Genomic DNA, 11,118 nt, shown 5'->3' with positions numbered 1-11,118 from the left:
TTGGTGTACTTAGAAATCTTATACTAATTCTCTCATGGTTGATTATAGAATCGTGTAACAATCAAGTAGTTTTTGTTAAAAAATCTACAAATTATAAATCATATGAAGACATCTATGCATTAGAGAGGAAACTAAAAATGTCTATCATTCATTTGTATTATTTTCTTCTAAATAGTGAATTTTGTTTAAAATGAATAGTGAGTAATGCACTAACAGTGTATAAAAATGATAAGATACACTATTTTTGTTCTTGATTAATTGACTCGGGAGGTGTAATGAGATTTCGGCAAGAATTAAGAATTAGGATATGTGTTGGTTGCATGTGACATTCTTATGTGAGGAGAGAGAATATATGAAAATATGACAATAAAAATCATATTAGAATATGTGATAAACAAACTATTACCATTTAATATTGAGAAAACAAATTATTTTATCTATAAAAATCTGAGTCGAACATCAAATCAGAAGAGATTATGTATTAAGTTTAATCAGTTTAAAATAATATATATATATATATATATATATATATATATATATTGGAATCTAAAATTGCCTTTTAATTTGGCCAGCCAGTACGCTTTGTATGCTCCAAATCCCTTACTCATCAATTTTCACGTCTAGATATTCAACATAAGAAGCAATTATAATATGTTGTTGGACATGGAGATGTAAGAATAAATAAACATCATACTTGTGAGGGGACTCTTAATAATTTTTTCAGGATAAGTATTTTAAATTGTACTCTATAATTATAATTGTGTTTACAATATCATGTTTTGAGAATTTTGGCAATGATTTTTTGGCCGAAATTGTAGTAAATAAATACAATATAACTTTAGTTGCAATGATAATTTAAATCACATGGGGAAGTAGCACATTGGCACCATCCTCAATTCCAAGGAAGTTTCTTGCAATAGCAATGATGACTATTGGTGGATGAAGAGAAGTGTCATAGATGTGGGGAATTGGAAAGAAGAATATGAATATTGAACATGTTAACATTGTTAAACATAGAGGTGGAAATTTTTTCCACATGTCAATATGAATATACAATAGGGTGCATTAGAAGCACGTTTCTTAAATGTATATAAGTTTTGCCATTTTCTTTTTTACAAATTATTACAATCACTTATTTATTAAGCTAGATAATTAATACCTCCCTCTTCTATGCCATCCTTCACTAACTCCAATTAAGACAAACAACCATTTTTTTTCTTAGAATAGGTGAGATGATAATTATTTTTGAGATTTTTTCCTATGGAAAGAGATACTAGACCAAGACATAAAAATGAATAAAAAAAATGACTATATGAAAAAACTGTCAACTCATTTCTTTCAGAGTATGGTTATCCTAAAAATCAAATCCTTAACGTTATAATTATTTTGAGAATCTAACGAGATTTTACACGATTTGATCAGCCTTTTGTTGGTCTAGAGCCCACATGTGTGAATGTGTTTTGAGATTGGGAAGCAAATTGAAGAAATTTAGAAGTTAAAACCAACTCTAACTCTAATGGTAAAAGTTATTACTACCATTTAGAATGTAATAAAACACAGAAAACGTAATTAACCATTTGCATCACATAAAAAGGATCCTGGTTCCATAAAAAGCAATGTCTCACAGGAAAAAGAAGCGACCTGCATTTCCCACACTATCAAAGGTAGTGAAACTTTAGGGTTCCTCTGTTCTTTATCTTCCCTCAAAAAATAAAATATTTAGGGCACTAAAAAATTCAATCATTTCCATAATTGCTGAAGCATCAACCACACGCATTTGCAGCTCCATTTCTAAAAAACAAAGCTCGGAAACTCTCCATTTAATGGCGAAAACGAGACCAGGAAAAAGAGACATAGACTCGTACACAATCAAAGGCTCAAACAAGATCGTAAGAGGTAATGATCGAAACCCTTTTATCCTTATGGATACCCAGTTGTGTTAAGCACTTCAAAATCGTATCTTTTTAGGAGAAAATAAAAGGGCATTGTTTGAAACCATGTGGGTGTTGCGTGGATTTCTGAAAGTTACTGAAACCCTTTTTGTCCTCACACATACCTAGTGTGTTTACCACTTCAAAATCGTTCCCTTGTGCAAGAAACATAAATTAATGGTTTGAAACAATTTGAGTGTTGTGTGAATTTCTCAAAGGTGATTTTTTTTTTCTGTTGCAGCTGGGGATTGTGTTTTGATGCGTCCTTCGGATACGAGCAAGCCACCATACGTGGCACGCGTGGAGAAGATTGAGCAGGATGGTAGGAGCAATGTGAAGGTTCGTGTGAGATGGTATTATAGGCCTGAAGAGTCTATTGGAGGAAGGAGGCAGTTCCACGGAGCAAAGGAGCTTTTTTTGTCTGATCATTATGATGTTCAGAGTGCTCACACCATTGAAGGGAAGTGTATTGTGCACTCCTTCAAGAACTATACTAAGCTTGAGAATGTAGGTGCTGAGGATTACTATTGTAGGTTTGAGTACAAGGCTGCTACTGGGGCTTTCACACCGGACCGTGTTGCTGTGTGAGTTTATTCGATTGTTTTACAGATAAAACTCTTCTAGAGTGAACAATTAAGGGTGTTTCCACCACCTTAGGTTGTTGGAGGATAAGATTTTAATGATTTTAGATTAATTGTGGTGGACACATCCTTACTTGCTCATTTTACTTGCAGGTTCAGTTTAGAAAAGTTTATTCTTTTTCCTTGATGGAATGGTGGTGTTTCGAGTATTGGGGATGGTGGTGGTTTTTTATGTTGTATTCTTGTTGATTTGGTTTTTATGTTATGTAGGTATTGCAAATGTGAGATGCCTTATAACCCAGATGACCTAATGGTTCAGTGTGAGGGATGCAAGGATTGGTAAAATCAGTGTATTATGCTGTACTTTCTTAGTTTGTTTACTACTATTATTATGTGTGTGTGTGTGTGATTTCATTTGTTAACATTTGAGCATATTAGTTGTGTTGAAGGAACTGTGGATATTTTCGTACCCTAAATAAAAAAGAAGCCTTAGAAAGATGTTTTCATGGTTCAACAGTTTTAATGCACTCATGAAGTTCTTTTGTCTTGGCATTATAACCTGGATGACTTCATGGTGCAGTGTGCACGTTACTCTTCACTTTCTGCTTGTTAAGTCAATAAAAATCAATCCAGGAATACAGAAAATATAAATGACTTTATGAGTTTATGTTTACAAGTGAGTTAGTCATGATAAAAGAAAATAAAACTTCAATGGCAAATGAAATATGTATTGAGTTGAAACTGCTGATGTGTCTTCATCAGCCTTTAGTTTAGCCTCCAAATCTTGACTCGGGGTTATTTTTTCTTTACTCCTTATATAATTTGAATGATACAGGTGCTTATTCCTTGTATGGTTTTATGAACTCTGACTGTATTTGGCATCAAACATTCATTCATCACAAAAGATTGTTAAATTTAAGGAGCATCCGAGGAGTCATGCTAGTATTTATTTGCATCTGTTTGTGCCTATAGATTCCGTAAAAGAAGCACATTTCAATCTTTGTAGATTTCTTGTAGGTACCATCCTGCTTGTGTGGGCATGACTATTGAAGAAGCAAAGAAATTAGACCATTTTGTATGTTCTGAATGTTCTTCTGACGATGACTTGAAGAAACCCCAGGTGACATTTCCTGGATCACCGGCCTCTGATGGCAAGGTGAGACTACCTACATCGTCGCGAATAATTTTACATGTACCTTTTTGCTTCTTGGGTAGAAAGTGAAATTTCTGTTTGTTTAAGGAGCCAATGTAGTGTTCGTGTTTCTAATCGAGACATGAAATTTTACAGTACTCTTGTCTGACAGCATCGGCTTACTTTTGTTTTTTATTGGTATGTGATTGTATCGATGGCTGGAATCATTGTTTGAGGTATAGATATATGAATTCACTTTTATTCTTATGGACTTATGTTTAGCATAAATTTTCACCTTGTTCAAGTGGTTCTTTCACTAAGTTAATGATTCAGTGTTCTATATTCTGATGTTGTTTAATCTTACATGCCCATTCCGAAAGTTTGAAAGAGGAAACACAATGGTATTTTTGTAATTACGAATGTAAATGTAGGTATCAACCGAAAACGAAAATAATAAACAAAGAAAACACTCTTTATATTGTGAATGACTTGTTAGTTATAACCTCCATTCCACATATGATTGTGTCATTGCATACAATGTGAAGTTCTTTTGCTTATCATCTACTATTACAACTTTTATGAACAATGTCATGAATTTTTGCAGGTGGAGCCGAAGCGACGGAAGAGAGGACCATGACACCGAAATAGTATTTCGTTTGGAACCGCATTTTTTGCTGAATTTGGTTGGCTATGTGGTGTAGCTGTTGTGTGTTTGATTTACAGCTTCAACCAGAGGCTATGAACATTTCATGTATTTGACTCAAGTCATGTATGTATTCATGTTAGATGATGTATCTCGGTTTCGGTCTAATTAAGTATTAATGTATGTGATAACTTAAAATCTTGAACACTAGAGTAAAAAGAAATTTATCAGTCTTCTAAAACTTGTATTCATGCTCATTCAGCTATTGGGCAACTCTTTCTCGCACCCTGATTTTTGGTTACACGACTTTCTGGAGTCGCTACTACATCTTTTTTGTAATAAAAAATGTAGAAAAATATTTTAGTCAATTTTTGGGTCACATTGGACTTTGGAATTTTGATATCCATATTCGGGTTGGGTTACGGAATAGGGTATGAAGTGAACATTTTTTTTTAGTCTTTTTTTGTCATGTAAAATTTATTGAAATTCAATGTATAACTCAAAATGATGCATGAAGTAAACATTTTTATTTATTATTTTTTTGGCATGTTACATTGATTGAAATTCAACCTATAACTTAAAATGATATATGAGACGCAAGTAATACTGAACCTAAACTACTTAAAAAATACATGATATGAATGATGATGCATTTGATTTAAGTTGGAATGTATAAGTGATGTGAGACTAATATTTTTGAAGCATATGATGCATGAGAGTGTATGAGATGTTGTTAAGGAATGCATGTGATTTTCTTTTTTAGTACATGAGACTCTTAAAAAATACAACTTATGATGTATATGATTTTGAATGCATGAAGACAATGATATATGACAAGATGTATGAATTGTCTTCTTGTTGCTTTTTATGATAATGAATTAGGATATTAATAATAATTAATGAAATGATATAGTGGATTAGAATACATGATATAGTAATGAATGAAATGTAATATTTGAATGACTTATTTTTAAGCTTGATGAATGCAATAACAAATCAATGAATAGGTATATATATGAATGATATATTTTTTCTTTTTTTTATGCACACATGAGAGTATAAGCAAATGAATGATTATTTTTTTCTTCATTAATGAATGATTGGATAAAAAATAGATGAATATATGAACAACATATTTCCCTTTTAGTTGAGTTTATATACATATTATGATAATTTTGATTGTACATGCTTAAAGATTTAAGAAAAAATATACGTTTGTCATTTTTCATCCCGGACCCGTCTCTATTTTGACCCGTCTTATTTTGGACTCGTCCCTCATGTGTCCCATTCTAATTAGGAACGAGTTTGGGTTCAAAAAATTGATCGGATTAATGTTTAGAGACAGGTGAGGGACATGCTTAACCCGTCTCACGCTCACCTCTAAATGAGAGAGAAAAGAAGAATTTTAGATGACTTTTAAGTTCCCCATTTGATTAATTAGATTAAAAAAAATGAATGAATGAGATGTAGTAAACTCCTCATATAAGATTTTATAATAAAAATAAGTTATTGATCTAAAAATTATGATAATATCTGAGTAAGAGTATTTTTACCTTAATCATTACCAAGTTGAGATTATAATGCATTCTAAATAAAATGAAAACATATAATTTTTTTGAAAGGAGGGTAAATGTATAATTAGTTGCTCACTTGTACAAGTTTTTGCAAGTTTTTTATAAGAAGAGAAAGGGTGAAATTGTGCAATTATGGAGGTTGTAATTGAGATGTGCTTATACTTTCTGTCTTGTTACCAATTTTTTTCTCCAATTTTTATGCAAATGTGGTTTCATTATTATTTTATAGTCAGCTGTAGATAATTATCATTATAGATATATTGGTGTTTTAAAACTGAGTAAAAAGAATGTACGCACAATAAGAGTTTTATATACTGTCAGTTCATTATCTATAGTTTATTTTCAATTATCATTGATTATTAAAAAAAAAACAATACAAATGAATGACGTATTATTTGTGTATAAATCTTTATACTAATATTATACAAATATTAAACTCTTTAAAAATATAGAAATAGGAAGGATATTAATTAGTCAAATGATATTCCAATGTGTTTGTACAAAAACTAGGAACTTACGTTAACATGCATGCATGCACGCTGAAAATATATATTGACGTGAAAAGAACAATGTGTTTCTGAACTTGCTCTAGCTTCAGGTTCATGTGCTCGATCTCTGATCTTGACCCGTAGTACCCAAATTCTGGTTCTGCCACTTATATGTTGTTCTAGGGCTTAGAAATTGTGTGCATCCTCAAATGTGTTGCAATTGCTTTTGATGAGTTTGATATATTGATGCATTCTTTGGCTACAAATATGTTAGAATGTTTAGTTTATTTGCTGGTTTATCTGGTATAACCAAAACCTTCAAGTTTTCATGACCAAATAAATTGGTCAATGACCTTGTTGATTCTATGAAGATATTCTTGAAGGACTATATGAATTCACAACAAAAATATGCATTATTGCAAAGGATGTTGCTATTATTTTATGTTATGGTTCTTCAAGTCCTCAATATATTGGAAAGCCCCAAAAGGCAATTGCAATGTTTGAAGGTATCAAGTTAGGGAAAGGGTAACATAAAATTATGATAAAGAATCATTATCAATTATTTATTAGAGGGGTCATGGTTAGTCTAAAATGTTCAGATTGATTTTATGATTTAAATATTTTTTTAAATAAAGAAGTAATAAAGCTAAAAGACCTTCACTATAAAAATAGAAGACCTAGGCAAAAACATTTTTATCTTTAATAGCAGGCTTCAATCAATAATATATTTTATTCTAGAGTTATTATCTCCTTAAATTTAAAATCTAGCTAGCATTTAGATTCTCTATCTAAACTTAGTCTATATACTACTATAATATGTAAAGCTTAGCACCTTTTTCCAACCTTTTTGTTTTATTAAAGTTCCATTAATCAATTAAATCTTCTAAGTTCTAACATCTCCAAATTCATCTCTTTATAATATGAAAATCATCAACCTTTTGAAGTTTTTTATTCTTTATTTCTTTTTAAAAAAAGCAACAACCTTAACAACACATAAATTTTAATAAATTCATTGTTATTGTTATGAGGAGTTTTTTAGAGACTCCTCTATGTTGCACCTTAAAATAATTAATTTTAATTATTCAATACAATAATTAATTTTAATCATTATATTCAATTTGTTTAGTTTATATATTTCCTTTCGAGAAACCCAAATGGATCTGAGTATCGATCTTCTATCCCAAAGTGTTATTACAGCTATCTTCATTTAATTGATATGACATATTTTCATTGATTTGTGAAATAGTTTAAGATAACCGATTGTCGATGAGTATCACTGCAACCATCTCTCACCTTTCTTGCATAATAAGATCAAACATCTTCTTCAATGTAGTTAGGTTGTCACTCCACCATTATGCACCTCTCCTTTTCTCTCTCTCTTTTTTTTATGTCTTTTCTTACAATGTACAACCTTTTTCCATTACTTCATCTTCCTCTTCAACCAAACTCCTCTACCTATGATAACTTCCCCTTACCATTCTCATTATTTTTGCATGTTCCTCTATGGGATATTACATTTGAAAACTTGTTGCTCCTTGGATTTGTATGCTCTATTTCCTTCACATTCAATGTTTCTGATGATTTTGTTGTGCTTCTTTCTTTTCAGTCAAAATGCATGATGGTTTTTGTGCATGGTTAATTTGAGATAGAAGCTCTTTTATATACTGTAAGAAAAGCATAAGACTCATGTTTATTATTGGTATTAGTTAGTCTTAGCCTTGGTTTTAATAAGTTATGACTAGTTAAATGATTAACACTTCGGGTCTGTTTACGAGTTGGTTTTTGAAAGGGAAGAAAGAGAAAGAGAAGGTATTTGAGTCATCTCACACGTGTATTTCATGGCTCTGAAATCTTCCTTTTCCCTCCGGAAACCAACTCACAAACAAACCTTTAATGAAGTGTGTGATCTTCTATGCAATCTCCTCCTTCATAACAAAATGGTCTTATAAATTGTTTGAAACTTATTTGAATTATCATTATGCAGGTTTGTTGCTGATTCCTGTTCTTACCATATTGACAAATAGGAATGGGTCCAAAGAATTGTTTTAATATAATCTTCAAACTGAAGAAACTGAAGAAACCAAAGAAAGATAAATCCAACCAAGAAAAGGTGATTTCTTTCTTTCTCTTTTCAATATTTCAAGTAAAAGTATAGAAAGTTCAGGAATAATCTGAAGTTGTTAATTTGATATGAAATCTGATTACAACCCAGACACTTTTATGTTTTAACATGTCTTGAGATATCCACTGCTAATGTATTTTATTTTTCCACTCTTTGAATAGGTACAATCTAATACTCATGAAGATTCAAGTAGCATTCTCGATGAAGGCGTAATGATAGACCGGACAATTCCCTCAAGGATGGTTGGTGAAATCGCTGCAACTCGGATTCAGAATGCGTTTCGTTCATTTATGGTACAGTTTCTGTGTTGTTGCAGGCAATTTATTGTAGTACTTATGAATGTAATGCTGCATTTTATGGTGCATTTAATAGGGAGTAAACAAAGATTTTATTAACTTGTTACAGAAAGCAAGTAACTGGAAGCAAAAGTTAAAATTCATAATCTATCTCACTATTCTTAATTTTTATGATGATGGTGATGAGTAAACTTGAAAGGTTAAGAGATTGTTATTTTTCTCCACATTCTATACTGAATCAAAATTTAGATGCTTCTATAGTAGAGATATTGATTTTAGCATTTCCTGCATCTTATTAAGCAATTTCTCAAACTGATATGGTGACATGTGTGAACTTCCCCTGCCATCTATCTATGTAGGCAAGAAGATCAACACAGCATTTGAGAGGAGCAGATACATTTGAAGATTTAGTTCAAGACGATATGGCCAGAGATCAAACAGAAACTACACTTAACTATATACATTCATGGAGCAGAATACAAGAACAAATTAAAGCTCGTAGACTATGCATGATAATCGAATCAAGGATTAAGCGAAAGAATCTTGAAAATCAGTTAAAACATGATGCCAAAATTAATGAACTTGAGGTATTGTTACTATGGTCTGCATGATGGTTTGATTTTAACCGTTTTCGAAGTGTTATCACCATTTAAGATGTCATTTTCTCTTTCGGCTATATTGACAGCCTTTTCGATATCAAGATAACATGCCTCTTGGTACATGTATGTTAGGTGGAATGGTGCAATGGCTCTGAGACAATGGAAGAGATACTCTCAAGGCTGCAGCAACGAGAAGAGGCAGCGATTAAACGAGAACGAGCCATGGCATATGCCTTCTCTCATCAGGTACAAAATTTGCTAAACACTCTTTACAATAACAAAAGTCTTTCTGCACAAAGTAGAGCCGGCTACATGATTTAAACAATGTCATCGTGATCAATCAAAAAATAATCCTTCGAAGAAACGATTTAGAATCAAATCTGTTTAACTTTCTTGGTGTTAAGCTACCTATAAATGTTGCGCTATCTTACACTATTCTTACAAAAAATCAAAACAAAACTTGACCATTTACTATGATATTGCAGTGGAGGCCAAATTGTAGTCAATATTTTGGTCAGGCTTCCTATAGCCTTGGTAAAGAAAGCTGGGGTTGGAGCTGGACTGAGCGCTGGGTTGCAGCGCGTCCTTGGGAAGTTCGGGTTCGTGGTCAGACCCCGAAAAAGAAACTGAATAGCCAGCAGCAGAATACCAAGTTAGACAACACAAACCATAATGAAAGCAAAGTGACCTTGGTTAAATCTGCTATGTCAAATGGGAAGGAGATTGGGAAAAGAAAGGAAAACAACACTCCAATGCTGTCAATAATAAACAATCTACCAAATAGTCAGTGAACATATTTGGTTCATAGCTTTACATAACAATAAGCTTTAAGAGTTTGTTCTAAGACTTAAGCTTTATTTTCCTGATTTGACTATGTGAGAATCTATCATTTGGTTTTGTTTGATCATGTGTTCCTAAGTATTTGATGGTCAAAAGTTGAGAATAGTACTCCAACTATTTCAACATTGATACAAATATTCATAATCAGTAATTTTATATGTCACATTGGCAAGATATGCTATTCATAAATTACTATCTACATAACCTCATATCTTCACATTTTTTACCATTTGATTATGTCTTGGTTTATTTCATTATTATCCACTTCTACATTCAGATTCTACCATAAGTATTACTAGGAAGTATTGAATGACACTTTGATCGTTTTAGTTATAATGATATTACACTTTTATCACTAAAAATAAATGTAAAAACATGTATTTGCCTCTCTATTAATGGAGAAGATCATTGTTCGTTCAATTTATGTATGTATCTTGATTAATTCATTCTTTTAACTCAGTCCAACATAATTCATTCTTTTAACTGGTAAGTGGTAACTATGTGCTTACTTACACATAACATACTCATTCTTATTATAACTACTTTTAAATACTTCCGAACTTTTTACATATATACAATTCAATTATTTTCTTAGGATAACTTGTTGTCTCATTGATTTTAATAAGGTACTTTAGAGATATGAAACATATAATATATATAAAAAAAATAAATAAATGAGAGATAGAGATAAACATAAAATTCTGATATTCACATGATATGACTCAATACAATTTATATTATTCAAATTTTAAAACAATTACAAAATTGACCATACTTTTAGTGTTGAAAGTACTTCAAAATTTTCTAATGTGAGTCACTGATTAAACAAATTTAAATAGGTGTGTGAAGAGAAAGTGCTTAATCACACTTAGAAAAGTAATCTAGCTAGTTAACTTATAAAACTGTATATGA

The 11,118-nt window shown here is 31.4% G+C and overlaps 2 protein-coding genes across 3 annotated transcripts; both read left to right on the top strand.

The window, feature by feature from the left end:
- Positions 1,583-4,492, top strand: LOC109334677 (chromatin remodeling protein EBS-like). The gene is made up of 6 exons (XM_019570564.1): positions 1,583-1,664; positions 1,784-1,896; positions 2,173-2,515; positions 2,783-2,851; positions 3,530-3,668; positions 4,249-4,492. Exons 2-6 carry the CDS (start codon positions 1,824-1,826, stop codon positions 4,279-4,281), a joined length of 657 nt encoding a protein of 218 aa, XP_019426109.1. The 5' UTR covers positions 1,583-1,664; positions 1,784-1,823; the 3' UTR covers positions 4,282-4,492.
- LOC109334676 (protein IQ-DOMAIN 1-like) lies at positions 7,718-10,362 on the top strand. Of its 2 annotated transcripts, none has more exons than XM_019570562.1 (6): positions 7,718-7,892; positions 8,334-8,459; positions 8,633-8,764; positions 9,127-9,354; positions 9,499-9,612; positions 9,852-10,362. In XM_019570562.1, the coding sequence occupies exons 2-6, from the start codon at positions 8,376-8,378 to the stop codon at positions 10,155-10,157; spliced, it is 864 nt and encodes a 287-aa protein (XP_019426107.1). In that variant the 5' UTR covers positions 7,718-7,892; positions 8,334-8,375; the 3' UTR covers positions 10,158-10,362. The 2 variants fall into 2 exon arrangements, with proteins under 2 accessions (XP_019426107.1, XP_019426108.1); XM_019570563.1 differs by lacking the exon at positions 7,718-7,892 and adding an exon at positions 7,926-8,015.

The sequence above is a fragment of the Lupinus angustifolius genome, chromosome LG19 (genome assembly GCF_001865875.1).
Source record: "Lupinus angustifolius cultivar Tanjil chromosome LG19, LupAngTanjil_v1.0, whole genome shotgun sequence".
Taxonomy (NCBI): Eukaryota; Viridiplantae; Streptophyta; class Magnoliopsida; order Fabales; family Fabaceae; genus Lupinus; species Lupinus angustifolius.
The sequence above is the reverse complement of the archived record's forward strand: the minus strand, read 5'-3'. Positions and strand labels throughout refer to the sequence as shown.

Coding starts and splice junctions, on each gene's coding strand:
- LOC109334677 (XM_019570564.1), top strand. CDS start 1,824: ATGGCGAAAACGAGACCAGGAAAAAGAGACATAGACTCGTACACAATC. Junction 2,516..2,782: donor ACACCGGACCGTGTTGCTGT/GTGAGTTTATTC, acceptor TATGTTATGTAG/GTATTGCAAATGTGAGATGC. Junction 3,669..4,248: donor CACCGGCCTCTGATGGCAAG/GTGAGACTACCT, acceptor GAATTTTTGCAG/GTGGAGCCGAAGCGACGGAA.
- LOC109334676 (XM_019570562.1), top strand. CDS start 8,376: ATGGGTCCAAAGAATTGTTTTAATATAATCTTCAAACTGAAGAAACTG. Junction 8,460..8,632: donor ATAAATCCAACCAAGAAAAG/GTGATTTCTTTC, acceptor CTCTTTGAATAG/GTACAATCTAATACTCATGA. Junction 9,355..9,498: donor CCAAAATTAATGAACTTGAG/GTATTGTTACTA, acceptor CATGTATGTTAG/GTGGAATGGTGCAATGGCTC.